We start from the raw sequence: 15828 nt of genomic DNA, 5'->3' as shown, positions 1-15828 counted from the left end.
GCAAGTAGTGCAATTTAATAGTACCTCTGCTTTTGTGCTTAGGACTATGCATACCAAAAAAGACACCACAAAAAACAAAAAAACAAAAGGTTTCACCCCCAGGCATTAGGAATTCCAGTCGCAAACTGTCACCCTCTCCTGAAATACCAATTATGGCAAGCCAGGGTGAGCCATTGGAACAAATTGATGGTGCAACTGCTTCTCACATCTCAGCCCCTGTATACGTGACTGAAGATGTCTTTTCCTCCACCCTGCAAGGCCTGGAAGGAAGATTAGAGGCTTTAATCGCATCCTCTATTCAAATGGATAGGAAACATGCTAGATTCCCTCCCCCACTTTAGACCCTTTGCAAGGGAAAGAGTGGGCACAGGATGAGGTGTTACCCTCAGACGATCAGGAGGAAAGACAAACCAATGATTCCTCTGCGGAGAAAACAATGGTAGATGAAGCTTTTTCAGCCTCGCAATCTGAGAAATTGCTGATACAATCTCTTAGGGAGATGGTTCGTTCTACTTTCATGCTACCCCTAATGGAGTCTGCTGAAAGCTCGGTTTCTTCCATAGGTTCTTTAAAACCTTCATAGCCTTTGCATGCATTTCCTGTCCATGCATTACTAGAACAGCTGCGGTTTCCAAAGCGAGCAAAGTCCTTTCCTGTATTAAGAGAGGTATGGACTCCAGAGAGAGAGAGAGAGAGAGAGAATTTTGCCCCTGCTCAAATCATTAGTAAGACCTCATCTGGAATATGCCGTTCAGTTTTGGGCACCAGTTCTCAAAAAGGATATCGGGGAACTGGAGAAAGTGCAGAGAAGGGCAACCAAACTGATAAGAGGCATGGAGAAACTCAGCTATGAGGAAAGATTAGAGGAACTGAATTTATTCTCTCTTGATAAGAGGAGATTAAGGGGGGATATGATCAACATGTACACATATATAAGGGGTCCATATAGTGACCTTGGTGTTGAGTTATTCACTTTACAGTCAATAAAGAGGACAAGGGGGCACTCTTTACGTCTAGAGGAAAAGAGATTTCATCTCCAAATACGGAAAGGTTTCTTCACAGTAAGAGCTGTGAAAATGTGGAATAGACTCCCTGCAAAGTTGGTTCTGGCCAGCTCAGTGGATTGCTTTAAGAAGGGCCTGGATTATTTCCTAAGTGTACATAATATAACTGGGTACTAACATTTATAGGTAAAGTTGATCCGGGGAAAATCCGATTGCCTCTCAGGGGATCAGGAAGGAATTTTTTCCCCTGCTTTAGCAAATTGGATCATGCTCTGCTGGGGGGTTTTTCCTTCCTCTGGATCAACTTTGGGTATAGAATTGGGTATATGGGATTGTATGATATTATACATTTTTTTTTTTTTTTTGTGTGGTTGAACTTGATGGACATGTGTCTTTTTTCAACCTGACTAACTATGTACCTATGTAACAGCATATTTACGCTGAATGGGATCACCCGGATAAGCATTTTCTTTCTCCAAAGAGATTTTCAGTTCTCTATCCCATGGAGGAGAAATTCAATGAAAAATGCAAGATACCAGCAGTTGACGCTGCGATTTCCAGTGTGAATAAAAGTCTAACTTGTCCAGTAGACAATACACAAATGCTTAAGGATCCAGCAGATAAAAGGTTGGAATTCCTGTTAAAATCAGCTTTTTCCTTGGCAGGTGCCATTACTCAGCCTGCAGTCGCTGCAATAGGCGTCTGTCAATCCCTAAAGGATCAATTTAGACAGGTCCTTAAAGAGGTTTATGCACAACAAGCCCGGAAATTGGCCATACTACCAAAAGCATTATGCTTTGCCATTAAAGATTCTATTCACCAGGCGTCCTGCCTTATGCTTATGCTTGTACATATGTGTAGAATCCTGTGGTTAAAAAATTGATCAGCTGAAGCTCCTGACTGGGTTCCCTTTTCATGGGGAATCTGCTATTTGGGGATGATTTGGACAAATACATCCAAATTTCTAGTGGGAAAAGTACTCTTTTTTTGGTCTCTTCAGCCTGACATTCTTTGGGCTATTTGCCAAAGATGGAGGACTCTGGACGTAGATCTTCTAGCATCCAGATTCAACATGAAGTTAGTCAACTTTGTGTCCAGTACAAGGGATCCACTCGCATGTGGAACAGATGCGTTGGTGTCCCCGTGGGATCAGTGGGATCTGATCTATGCATTTCCCCCTATTCAGTTGCTGCCTCGACTTCTTTGCAGCATCAGGCTGGAAAGAAAGCCAGTAATTCTGGTAGCACCAGCATGGCCCAGAAGGCCATGGTATGTAGAAATCATAAAGATGGCAGTGGAGGGTCCATGATCCTTCCTACTATGGCCAGACCTACTCTCACAGGAGGCGATATTCCATCCTATATTCCAACGCTAAATTTAACGACTTGACTATTGAAATCCACATTCTGAAGAAACGTGGGCTTTCCGGGTCAGTTATCTCTACCTTGATTAATGCAAGGAAGCCAGCTTCCAGGACTATATATTATAGAGTCTGGAGGGCTTATGTTTCCTAGTGTGAATCCAAGGGTTGGCATCCTCGGAGGTATATCATAGGCAGAATTTTGCCTTTCTACAGTTAGGAGTAGAGATGAAGTTGGCCTTGAGTACTGTTAAGGGCCAAGTCTCAGCTTTATCGGTCTTATTTCAAAGACCGTTTGCTACACATTCTTCAGTCCGGGGTTTTATGCAAGGGGTGATGTGGTTTAATCCGCCAGTCAAACCTCCTTTGAATCATTGGAACTTGAACTTAGTTTTGTCAGTGTTACAAAAACAGCCATTTGAACCGATACAACATATTCCCTTAGTCCTTCTGACAAGGAAGTTGGTATTTTTGGTTGCTATATCCTCAGCAAGGAGGGTTTTCAGAATTGGCTGCTCTTTCTTGTAAAGAGACATACTTGATTATTCATGAGGACAGAGTGGTGTTACGCCCTCGTCCAGACTTTTTGCCAAAAGTGGTTTCAGATTTTCACCTGAACCAAGATACTGTTCTGCCTTTGTTTTTTCCAAAACCATGTTTCAGGGAAGAGAAGTCACTACATTGTCTTGATGTGGTGAAAGCAGTGAAAATCTATTTAAAGACAACTGCTCAGATTAGAAAGACTGATGTCTTATTTATTCTGGCAGAGGGTCCTAAGAAAGGCCAGGCAGTATCAAAACCCACTGTCGCTAAGTGGATTCGGAAAGTTATAATTCAGATTTATAATTTAAGGGGCAAGATTCCCCCTTTCCAAGTCAAAGTGCAGTCAACCAGGGTGGGTACTGCTTCTTGGGCAGTGCGTCACCAGGCCTCCATGGCTCAGATCTGTAAGGCCACAACTTGGTCTCCGGTACATAAATTCACCAAGTTTTATCAAGTGGATGTAAGGAGGTATGAGGATATTGCCTTCGGGCCCAGTGTGCTGCAGGCAGCAGTATAGGTCCTCAGGTCTGGGGATACCCTGTCAGTTGTGTCTCCCTCCCCTCAAATAGCATTGCTATGGGACATCCCATTAAGTTATTACTTAAGGCTCTGTGTCCCATGATGTACGATAAAGAAAATAGGATTTTTTATAACAGCTTACTTGTAAAATCCTTTTCTTGGAGTACATCATGGGACACAGGGGTTACTCCCCTCTTTTTGGGGTTTAAGTATATTGCTTTGCTACAAAAACTGATGTGCTCCTGGAAGGAGGAGGGGATATATAGGGAGGGAACTTCCTGGATTGGGTATACCAGTGTCCATCACCTGAAGATGCCTATATACCCATTAAGTTATTACTCAAGGCGCTGTGTCCCATGATCAGTGGCGGCCCGCCCATAGGGGGCGCCCGGGCGCCGCCCCCCCTCTCCCTAGGTGTAAAAAAAATGGCGACTGTGACATCAACCCATGTGACCAACCCATGTGACATCAACCCATGTGACACCGCCCCATTGTCCCTATATAAGTAGCAGCGCAGCGCGTCCCTGGCATTCCGGCCAGGGAGATCGTCGAGGCAACATCTCCTGGAGAAGAAGGAGAAGAAGAAGAAGAAGAACGGGCGGCGGCGGCGGCGGCGGCAGCAGCAGAAGACCGGGCCACCGCCTCTAAAAGAGCTATAAGAAGGCGCGGTGGCCCGGCAGAAGAACCGAAGAGGGGGACAAGACCCCCGAAGTCGGGAGAATAGGCCGGCGGTGAGGAAGAAAGCCGGACTCCTCCGCTAGCAAAAGAGCTACAAGAAGATAGCGGAGGAGTCCGGCGAGAAGACCCCTGAAGACGGAAGACCCCCGGAGCTGTGCAATAAAATATTTTAACCCTGTGTTGTGTTTTTTTTTTTGTACTTTTTTTCACAGGTGAATGGGTAGGGGTACATTGTACCCCATACTCATTCACATAGGGTGGGGGGCCGGTATCCGGGGCCCCCTTATTAAAGGGGGCTCCCGGATTCCGATAAGCCCCCCGCCCGCAGACCCCGACAACCAACGGCCAGGGTTGTCGAGAAGAGGCCCTTGTCCTCATCAACATGGGGACAAGGTGCTTTGGGGTGGGGGGGCCGCACGCCCCCCCCTCCCCCAAGGCACCCCCCCATGTTGAGGGCATGCGGCCTGGTACGGCTCAGGAGGGGGGGGGGGGGGCGCTCGCTCGTCCCCACTCCCTTTCCTGGCCGGCCGGGTAGCGTGCTCGGATAAGGGTCTGGTGTGGATCTGGGGGGGAACCCCACGCCGTTTTTTCGGCGTAGGGGGTTCCCCTTGGAATCCATACCAGACCTAAGGGCCTGGTATGCTCTCGGAGGGGGAACCCACGTCAAATTTGTTTCCGATTACATAAGGGGCGTGTTTTATGAGAAGTGGGAGGGGCCAAAATGGTGGGCGGGGTCATGATGGGCGGGGTCTGGCGCCCCCCCATCCAAAAACTTCACCAGCCGCCACTGCCCATGATGTACTCCAAGAAAAGGATTTTACAGATAAGCCGTTATAAAAATCCTATTTTTTGGGGGGGGGGAGGGACGGGTACCTGATTTTCAGGTATCCATTCCTCCACTTTTGGTCAGATCGCAATGTCCGCCAGCGACCCACGATCGCTCCTCAGGGAGCCAGAACGGGGATCTGACAATGTAAACAGACAGATCCCCGTACTGTCAGGGAAGTAGAGAGAGAGATCTGCTGTTCCTAGTGATCAGGAACAGCGACCTCTCTCCTCTTCCAGTCAGTCCCCTCTCCCCATAGTTAGAAACACTTAACCCCTCGATCACCCCCTAGTGTTAACCCCTTCCCTGCCCGTGACATTTATGCAGTAATCAGTGGATATTTTTAGCTCTGATTGCTGTATAAATGTCACTGGTTAGAAAAAAGTGTCCGATATGTCTGCCGCAATGTCGCAGTCCCACTAAAAATCCTTGATCACCACCATTACTAGTGAAAAAAAAAATGAATAATAAAAATGGCATAAATATATCCCCTATATTGTAGACGCTTTAACTTTTGTGCAAACCAAGAAATATACACTTATTTTTTTTACTTCCTGCCCTTGAAGAGGAAGGGAGGTATCTGGGTAATGGTTGTCAATGTGGTAAGTGTGGATTGGCTACATATACCTCACACTTACAGCTTCTCTGTCATTCTGAATAAAGAGGACTTATAAATTATGTACACCTTTTCCTGTCATAGTCTTGTTTAATCTTCTCCTGCAACCAACCAACTTGTTATAATTTGTATTATATGATTAAAAGGGTGTCTTTGGAGGCAGGAGGGGTCACTTTTGGACTCTGGTATATGGACGTCATGCCAGTCCTGTGCCTCCTACCTTTGGTGCCTGTGCATATATACTGGCAGCTGGAGAGGCACCACTTCTGTTCACCTTTACAATCCTGGTCAGTGTTGGATTGACGACACTCCTTGGGTATCTCCTGCAGAGAGCAGGGCACGATGGGTATTGGAAATCTGGGACATGCTAACAGCAATGTGTAGGGTCATCTTATCTGTTTTCTTAAGCCCCTTTCACACTAACGGTCTGATCGAGTCCACCTGTCCATTTTGTGGTAGGACCCGAAATGACCCTCCATTCTCCTCTATGGAGTGGAGGGTGTAAGTGGACATGTGTCTGTTTACACCCACCTACATCTAATCTGCTAAAAATGAATGGATGAGGTTCTGTTACCTCCATCTGGGTGGATCTGATGCAAGTCGGGATCCGTTTACATCCGACTGTCCATAGAGGAGAGCAGGCTGTGTCCGTGTCTACTCTGCATAAGCGGAGAGGACATGGACCAGCTATCCGCCTTCTCAGTGGAGGATCAGCAGACAGATTCCCCGCTGAGCAAGTGGCCTCCTGATGGAGTACGGCCCATGTGAAAGGGTCCTTAACCTCAAAAGGGTGGCCTGATGTCTCAAAAATGTATGCTGCCATCCCATCTGATCAAGGTTTATAAACAATGTTACTTTGTATCTCTCTATATCCTGTCTGATCAATGTTTATAAACCATGTTACTTTGCATTTCTCTATCTCCTGTCTGAAAAATATTTGTAAATATGTTTCTTTCTACCTCTCTATCTTACATCTGAACAATGTTTATAAACACTGCGTGAGATGTCCTTTTTTGACAGCAGCAGCTTCTAAAGCTGCTGTATTTACACAGGAACTCCCTGCTGTCATTTTGACAGCCATTAGTGGCAAATGAGATGGGGGAACAGCAGCGAGGATGAAGGACAGGATGTACTACACACACCCTGTTTACTCCCAGTGTGTACAACTGGATAGACGCTTTTACAAAGCTGCTAAAAGCTGGATGAAAGCTCTGCAAAGGCTTTGTAAAAACTTGCTGTACACATTGTTCTTATACAAACTGCACTGGGAGAATAAGGAAGGATCGGATTATTGGCTCCTAGGGGCAATACTGACACTTCCACCCTCACATTTGGGGAAGATCTGGTCTGTACCGGGCCACTTAACATTTTATCACAGTCATCCACTTACTGGTGGGTTCCTTGCAATCAGCAGAACAGTCTGTTTTACAGCATTTCTTTGTCCCGCGACAATCCGAGTCTATGTTACAATTGCTGTAGATGGGGAACTTACATCCTGCAAGGGTTTTATCCACGGGACAGGTGCCCGGTTTCACCACCTCTGCAGGAAAAAACACATTTATTATTATTACTATTATTTTTTATAGGTAGTTATATTTACCTAGCGCTTTACAGATACATTGTACATTCATCAGTCCCGGCCCTCCAGGATATAACAAGGCAATAACTGTCTATACTGAGAATGAGGCCGCGTACACACGCGGGGACTGTTCGCCCAACTTTGTCCGCTGAACAGTGTTTCGGCGGACAGTCCGCTCGTGTGTGGGCTTTCAGCGGACAGTTTCAGCAAACAGTCCGCTGAACAAGGTTTTTCGGAATTTCCGAAAAACTGTCCGCTGAAACTTTGTTTCAGCGAACAGTCCCCTCGTGTGTAGGCTTGTTCGTCAAACTAAGTTCCGCGCATGCTCAGAAAGGATTAACACGCCGAAAGTTATAATGCAGTGTATAGGACGTCATATTTTTCGTCCCGTCGTACGTGCCGTTCACGTCATCGCGCACGGTTTCAGCAAACTGTTCGTTCGTCGTGTGTGGCCATGTCCGTCCATGCTAATTTTGAGCGGACTGTTTGCTGAAACTGTTTGACGGACAAAGTTGGGCGAACAGTCCCCGCGTGTGTACGCGGCCTGAGTCTTTACAAACACTTTAAGTCTCCTTTCACATGGGGCGGATCAGTGATTATCCCCACCGTGGATATCCGCTTGCACAGCGGGGATTGCCGGAGCGATTTCCACTGAGCAGGCAGAGGACAGGTCCGTCTCTGCACACTGCACAGGGATGGACCTGTCACAGCGCCGCTCTCCCCTATGGGAAATCGGGTGACGATGGACCGCAGTGCCCATCGTCACCCGATCCGATGACAGATGGAAAAATAGCTTTTTCCTCCGTCACACTTTTTCGGATCGGAGCGGCTCGGATGTCAGCGGACATGTCACCGCTGACATCCGACGCTCCATAGAGCTCTATGGAGCATCCGTTCAGGTCCCCCTGAAAAACTGACAGATGGACCTGAATGGATCGCCCGTGTGAAAGGACCCTAAACCTACCTAAAACTCGCATTTCTTTGGACATCGGGTGCTCTTTCCTTCTTTTCCAAGTCTACATGCGGAAATTAACGTAAGGCCGAATCGGAAAAGGTAGCAGCCCAAGCCCCAAGAGAGTTCACCGCCACCATCCACCATTGGGCATAACCTACTGGAAAGGGATTTCTTCCTACTCACCCACACAATTTCCCATCCATTACCAGTGACTGATCCAGTCAGTCCAGTATGTTTCTCTCTATATCCTGTTTGATCAATGTTTATAAACCATGTTACTTTGCATTTCTCTATCTCCTGTCTGAAAAATATTTGTAAATATGTTTCTTTCTACCTCTCTATCTTACATCTGAATGTTTATAAACACTGTGTGAGATGTCCTTTTTTGACAGCAGCAGCTTCTAAAGATTTACACAGGAACTCCCTGCTGTCATTTTGACAGCCATTAGTGGCAAATGAGATGGGGAACAGCAGCGAGGATGAAGGACAGGATGTACTACACACACGCCCTGTTGGGTCCCAGTGTGTACAGCTGGATGGACGCTTTTACAAAGCTGCCAAAAGCTGGATGAAAGCTCTGCAAAGGCTTTGTAAAAACTTGCTGTACACATTGTTCTTATACAAGCTGCACTGGGAGAAGGAAAGGAAGGATCGGATTATTGGCTCCTAGGGGCAATACTGACAGTTCCACCCTCACATTTGGGTAAGATCTGGTCTGTACCGGGCCACTATATATCTTATCACAGTCATCCACTTACCGATGGGTTCCTTGCAATCAGCAGAACAGTCTGTTTTACAGCATTTCTTTGTCCCGGGACAATCCCAGTCTAGGTAACAATTCATGTGGAGGGGGAACCTACATCTTTCAAAGGTTTTAACCACGGGACAGGTGCCCACTTTCACCTCCTCTGCAGGAAAAAAACATTTATCATTATTATTATTACTATTATTTTTTATAGGTAGTTATATTTACCTAGCTCTTTACAGATACATTGTACATTCATCAGTCCCGGCCCTCCAGGATATAACAAGGCAATAACTGTCTATACTGAGAATGAGTCTTTACAAACACTTTAAGTCTCCTTTCACATGGGGCGGATCAGTGATTATCCCCACCGTGGATATCCGCTTGCACAGCGGGGATTGCCGGAGCGATCTCCGCTGAGCAGGCAGAGGACAGGTCCGTCTCTGCACCCTGCACAGGGATGGACCTGTCACAGCGCCGCTGTCCCCTATGGGAGATCAGGTGACAACGGACCGCAGTGTCCATCGTCACCCGATCCGATGACGGATGGAAAAATAGCTTTTTCCTCCATCACACTTTTTCGGATCGGAGCGGCTCGGATGTCAGCGGACATGTCACCGCTGACATCCGACGCTCCATAGAGCTCTATGGAGCATCCGTTCAGGTCCCCCTGAAAAACTGACAGACGGACCTGAACGGATCGTCCGTGTGAAAGGACCCTAAACCTACCTAAAACTCGCATTTCTTTGGACATCGGGTGCTCTTTCCTTCTTTTCCAAGTCTACATGTGGAAATGACCGTAAAGTCTAATCGTCAAAGGTAGCAGCCCAAGCCTCAAGAGAGTTCACCGCCACCATCCACCATTGGGCATAACCTACTGGAAAGGGATTTCTTCCTACTCACCCACACAATTTCCCATCCATTACCAGTGACTGATCCAGTCAGTCCAGCGCGGTCTCCAGTAAAAACCAGTTACCACTGTAGCTTGTGTCTCTGCTTCTCCTTCTAAGCCCCTCCACCAGTTTGTCTTTGCTCATCCCAAGACCATAGCGAGGGTGTAAGGCCGCGTACACACGGGCGGACTGTTCGCCCAACTTTGTCCGCTGAACAGTGTTTCAGCGGACAATCCGCTCGTGTGTGGGCTTCAGCGGACAGTTTCAGCGGACAGTCTGACGAACAAAGTTTTTCGGAATTCCCATAAGACAGTCCGCTGAAACTTGGTTTCAGCGGACAGTCCGCTCGTGTGTAGGCTTGTTCGACAAACTAAGTTTCGCCCATGCTCAGAAAGGATTTACACGGCGAAGGTTGCATTGCAGTGTATTGGACGTCGAATTTCTCGTCCCGTCGTACGTGCCGTTCACGTCATCGCGCACGCTTTCAGCGGACTGTTCGTTCATCGTGTGTGGTCAAGTCCGTTCATGCAAATTTTGAGCGGACTGTTTGTCGGATTGTTTGACGAACAAAATTGGGCGAACAGTCCGCCCGTGTGTACGCGGCCTTATCCACTCACAGTTTGACTTCTACAAAACATTATGGAGAACCATTAAGGCAGGGTGACACCTTTATTTGGCTTTCTATTGGCCATGGGAGTTAGGTGAAAATGGGACGTGTAAAGGGAGCCTAAAGAGGAACTTCACCCAAAAGGGGAAGTTCCTCTCTTCCTCCTCTCCCCCCTCCTCCTTTACATTTTGGCACTTTTTTTGGGCAGGAGCGGGTACCTGATTTTGACAGGTATCCATTCCTCCACTTCTGGTCAGATCACAATGTCCGCCGACGACTCGTGATCACTCCTCGGAGAGCCAGAATGGGGATCCGTCAATGTAAACAGACAGATCCCCGTTCTGTCAGGGAAGTAGAGAGAGATCTGCTGTTCCTAGTGATCAGGAACAGCGATCTCTCTCCTCCTCCAGTCACTCCCCTCCCCCCATAGTTAGAAACACCTCCCTAGGGAACACTTAACCCCTTCATCGCCCCCTAGTGTTAACCCCTTCCCTGCCAGTGACATTTATACAGTAATCAGTGGCTTTTTTTTTAGCTCTGATCACTGTATAAATGTCACTGGTCCAAAAAAAGTGTCACAAGTGTCCCATCTGTCTGCCACAATGCCGCAGTCCTGCTAAAAATCACTGATCACCACCATTACTAGTAAAAAAAAAAAGAATAATAAAAATGCCATAAATATATGCCCTGTTTTATAGACTCTAACTTTTGCGCAAACCAAGAAATATACACTTATTTTTTTACTTCCTGCCCTTGAAGAGGAAGGGAGGTATCTGGGTAATGGTTGTCAGTGTGGTAAGTGTGGATTGGCTACATATACCTCACACTTACCCCTTCTCTGTCATTCTGAATAAAGAGGACTTACAAATGATGTGCACCTTTTCCTGTCATAGTCTTGTTTAATCTTCTCCTGCAACCAACTTGTTAAAAAAAGTTGTGTTATATGATTAAAAGGATGTCTTTGGAGGCAGGAGGGGTGACTTTTGGACTCTGGTATATGGAAGTCATGCCAGTCCTGTGCCTCCTACCTTTGGTGCCTGTGCATATATACTGGCAGCCAGAGGGGCAGCACTTCTGTTCACCTTTACAATCCTGGTCAGTGTTGGATTGATGAGGCTCCTTGGGTATCTCCTGCAGAGAGCAGGGCACGATGGGTATTGGAAATCTGGGACATGATAACAGCAATGTGTAGGGTCATCTAATCTGTTTTCTTAAGCCCCTTTCACACTAGCGGTCTGATCGAGTCCGCCTGTCCATTTTGTGGAAGGACCAGAAATGACCCTCCATTCTCCTCTATGGAGTGGCGGGTGTAAGTGGACATGTGTCTGTTTACACCCACCTACATCTAATCTGCTAAAAACGAATGGATGGGGTTCTGTTACCTCCATCTGGGTGGATCAGATGCAAGTTGGGATCCATTTACATCCGACTGCCCATAGAGGAGAGCAGGCCGTGTCCGTGTCTACTCTGCATAAGCGGAGCGGACACGGACCAGCTATCCGCCTTCTCAGTGGAGGATCAGCAGACAGATTCCCCGCTGAGCAAGTGGCCTCCTGATGGAGTACGGCCCATATGAAACGGGCCTTAACCTCAAAAGGGGGGCCCGATGTCCCAAAAATGTATGCTGCCATCCCATCTGATCAAGGTTTATAAACAATGTTATTTTGTATCTCTCTATCTCCCGTCTGATCAATGTTTATAAACAATGTTACTTTTTGTATCTCTCTCTCTCTCCTGTCCAATCAATGTTTATAAACATTGATCATACAGGAGATAGAGAGATACAAATAATGTTACTTTGTATCTCTCTATCTCCTGTCTGAAAAATATTCATATAAATATGTTGCTTTCTACATCTCTATCTTACATCTGAACAATGTTTACATCTTATCACAGTCATCCACTTACTGGTGGGTTCTGAGCAACCATAAGAACAGCCGATGTTACAGCACTTCATTGTCCCAAGACAATCCGAGTCTATGTTACAGCTCCTGGGTATGGGGCCCTTACATAGTACAAAGGGGATAAAAGCAGAACAGGTGCCCGGTTTCACCACCACTGCAGGAAAAAACACATTTATTATTATTTTTACAGGTAGCTATATTTACCTAGCTCTTTACAGATACATTGTACATTCATCAGTCCCGGCCCTCCAGGATATAAGAAGGCAATAACTGTCTATACTGAGAATGAGTCTTTACAACCACTAAAACTCTCCTTTCCTTGGACATCGGGTGCTCTTTCCTTCTTTTCCAAGTCTACATGAGGAAATGACCATAAGGCCGAATTGGAAAAGGTAGCAGCCCAAGCCCCAAGAGAGTTCACCGCCACCATCCACCATTGGGCATAACCTACTGGAAAGGGATTTCTTTCTACTCACCCACACAATTTCCCATCCATTACCAGTGACTGATCCAGTCAGTCCAGTGCGGTCTCCAGTACAAACCAGTTACCACTTGTAGCTTGTGTCTCTGCTTCTCCTTTTAAGCCCCTCCACCAGTTTGTCTTTGCTCATCCCAAGACCATAGCGAGGGTGTTATCCACTCACAGTTTGACTCCCACAAACTTGTCTTCATTCTACATTATGGAGAACCATTAAGGCAGGGTGACACCTTTATTTGGCTTTCTATTGACCATGGGAGTTAGGTGAAAATGGGCCATGTAAAGGAGCCTAAAGCGGAACTTCACCCAAAAGGGGAAGTTTCTCTCACTCTACTCTCCCCCCCCCTTCATTCTCCTTTACATTTGGAACTTTTTTGGGCAGGAACGGGTACCTAATTTTGACAGGTATCCATTCCTCCACTTCTGGTCAGATCACAATGTCCAACGGCGACCCGTGATCGCTCCTCAGAGAGCCAGAACGGGGATCTGTCAATGTAAACAGAAAGATTCCCTTTCTGACAGGGAAGTAGAGAGAGATCTGCTGTTCCTAGTGATCAGTAGGGATGAGCCGAACACCCCCCCAGTTCGGTTTGCATCAGAACTTTTGAACGGACCTCAAATTCGTACGAATGTTAGAACCTCATTGAAGTCTATGGGACTCGAACGTTCGAAATAAAAAGTGCTAATTTTAATGGCTAATATGCAAGATACTGTCCTAAAAAGGATTTGGGGACCTGGCTCCTGCCTCAGGGGACATGGGTCAATGCCTAAAATGTTTTTTAAAATGGGCGTTTTGGTGGGAGCACTGATTTTAATGACGATTAAAGTGAAAAAAAAAAGTGAAATATTCCTTTAAATATCGTGCCTGGGGGGTGTCTATAGTATGCCTGTGAAGTGCCACGTGTTTCCCGTGTTTATAACAGTCCCTGCACAAAATTACATTTAACGGAAAAAAAGTCATTTAAAACTGCTTTTGTTTTTAATGTAATATCTGGTTCCGGCAATATGGATGAAAATCATTGAGGAAAATGGCATGGTTAGCCCCCCTGCCCATTACCAGCCCCTTTGGGTCTTGTACGGATATTAAGGGGAACCTTAATAACCTTAAGCGTAACCCATATTAAAAAAAGGAAAGACGTGGGGCCCCCAGGTCTTATCTACTCAGAACAGCAGTATACAGGCAGTGCAAACAAGACAGGGACTGTGTAGATTTGTTGTGTTAAGTAGAATCTGTTTGTAATTTTGAACTGGTACATTTTGAAAGTGTAGCTCCAGTCAAAAAATCTATTTTTAAGCTTTTTGGAAAACATAGGGAAGGGTTATCTCCCCTGTATAATTTGTTTTGCCGTCTGTCTTTTTTCATCTCTCTTCCTGTTGTCTCCTTCGGTTTGCAAGTAGGAGACGTTTGCAAGTTGGATGTTTGAAAGTAGGGACCTGCCCTATATGCTCTGCAGAAATGGCAGAACAAGGTGTTGGTGTTGCCACAACATTGTAAGCCCTCAAAGTGACTCTTAAGCCACGTACACACGTAGCCGTCTGTCCGACGTACTTAGTCTGGCGGACTTCCTGCCAGACTGTCCGTCTGACTTTCTGAACGGGCTACTTGCCCACACACGGCACTTTTTCAGTCCGCCGTACTATCCGCCCTACTTTTGAAATGAACGGACTAGCCCACACACGCGGAGGAAAGTCCGCTCATTTCGAGCGCGTCTCCAGGTAGGCGGGGCCCGCGAAGGAGACGTCGCTGGCCCCGCCGCCTGGTATGGACTTAAAGGGGAACCCAAACGCCAGAAAAAATCGGCGGGGGGGTCCCCCCAAGTCCACAACAGACCCTTGTCCGAGCACGCTACCCGGCCGGCCAGGAAAGGAGGGGCGAGCGAGCGCCCCCCACCCCCCCCCTCCTGAGCCGTACCAGGTCGCGTGCCCTCAACATGGGGGTGCCTTGGGGAAGGCAAACAGGCTCGGACTGGGACAAACAGGCTCGGACTGGGACAAAAAATAGGCCTGGGCATTTTGCATTGAGCAGCCCATGACATGTTAACCGGCCCTTCCCCACTCTCCTCCCTGACAGATCACCTGAGAGGGGGAGGGGGAACCCACCAGAGGTTTGGGGGAGGGGTGAGGTGGGACCAGGAAAGAGCATGGGGTTTGAGAGGACAGGGAAGAACCTTGAGAACATGGGGTGGGGCGAGAGCACAGGGGAGAGGCAGAGAACACAGGGAGGAAGAGGAGAGCACAGGGGGGCAGCATAGAGCATAGGGGGAGGTGGAGAGCACAGGGGGGCATTGGAGAGCATGTGGGGAGGTGGAAAGCACAGGGAGGGCGGCAGAGAGCACAGGGAGGCTGGCGGAGAGCACGAGGGTGGCGGAGAGCACGGGGCGGCAGAGAGCACGGGGGCGGCAGAGAGCATGGGGGCGGCAGAGAGCATGGGGGTGTCAGAGAGCATAGGGGTGTCAGAGAGCATGGGGATGGGGGGGAGGTGGAGAGCATGGGGGGGTGGAGAGTATGAGGGGATGGCAGAGAGCATGGGGGGAGGTGGAGAGTATGGGGGGATGGCGGAGAGCATGGGGTGAGGTGGAGAGTATGGGGGATGGCAGAGAGAATGGGGGGAGGTGGAGACTATGGGGGAGGTGGAGAGTATGGGGGGGTGGCAGAGAGCATGGGGGGAGGTGGAGAGTATGGGGGGATGGCAGATAGCATGGGGGGAGGTGGAGAGTATGGGGGGATGGCGGAGAGCATGGGGGGTGGCAGAGAGTATGGGGGAGGCAGCAGAGAGTATGGGGGAGGCGGAGAGCATGGGGGGATGACAGAGAGCATGGGGGAGGTGGAAAGTATGGGGGGGTGGCAGAGAGCATGGGGGAAGGTGGAGAGTATGGGGGGGTGGCAGAGAGCATGGGGGAAGGTGGAGAGTATGGGGGTTGTCAGAGAGTATGGGGGAGGCGGAGAGCATGGGGGGATGACAGAGAGCATGGGGGGAGGTGGAAAGTATGGGGGGTGGCAGAGAGCATGGGGGAAGGTGGAGAGTATGGGGGGGTGGCAGAGAGCATGGGGGAAGGTGGAGAGTATGGGGGTTGGCAGAGAGTATGGGGGAGGCGGAGAGTATGGGGGGGTGACAGAGAGC

General features: G+C 48.0%; 1 protein-coding gene across 1 annotated transcript in view; it reads right to left on the bottom strand.

The window, feature by feature from the left end:
- Positions 1-15828, bottom strand: part of LOC143986835 (uncharacterized) — a 65839-nt gene that overhangs the window by 33152 nt on the left and 16859 nt on the right. The window contains exons 3-5 of the mRNA XM_077485244.1: positions 12234-12383; positions 8839-8988; positions 6937-7086 (exon numbers count right to left, since the gene is read on the bottom strand). Coding sequence (XP_077341370.1) covers positions 6937-7086; positions 8839-8988; positions 12234-12383 — 450 coding nt within the window. The remainder of the gene's footprint in view (positions 1-6936; positions 7087-8838; positions 8989-12233; positions 12384-15828) is intronic.

The sequence above is a fragment of the Lithobates pipiens genome, unplaced genomic scaffold, assembly GCF_037356315.1.
Source record: "Lithobates pipiens isolate NorthernLeopardFrog02 unplaced genomic scaffold, aLitPip1_a1.2 Scaffold_18, whole genome shotgun sequence".
NCBI lineage: Eukaryota > Metazoa > Chordata > Amphibia > Anura > Ranidae > Lithobates > Lithobates pipiens.
The sequence above is the reverse complement of the archived record's forward strand: the minus strand, read 5'-3'. Positions and strand labels throughout refer to the sequence as shown.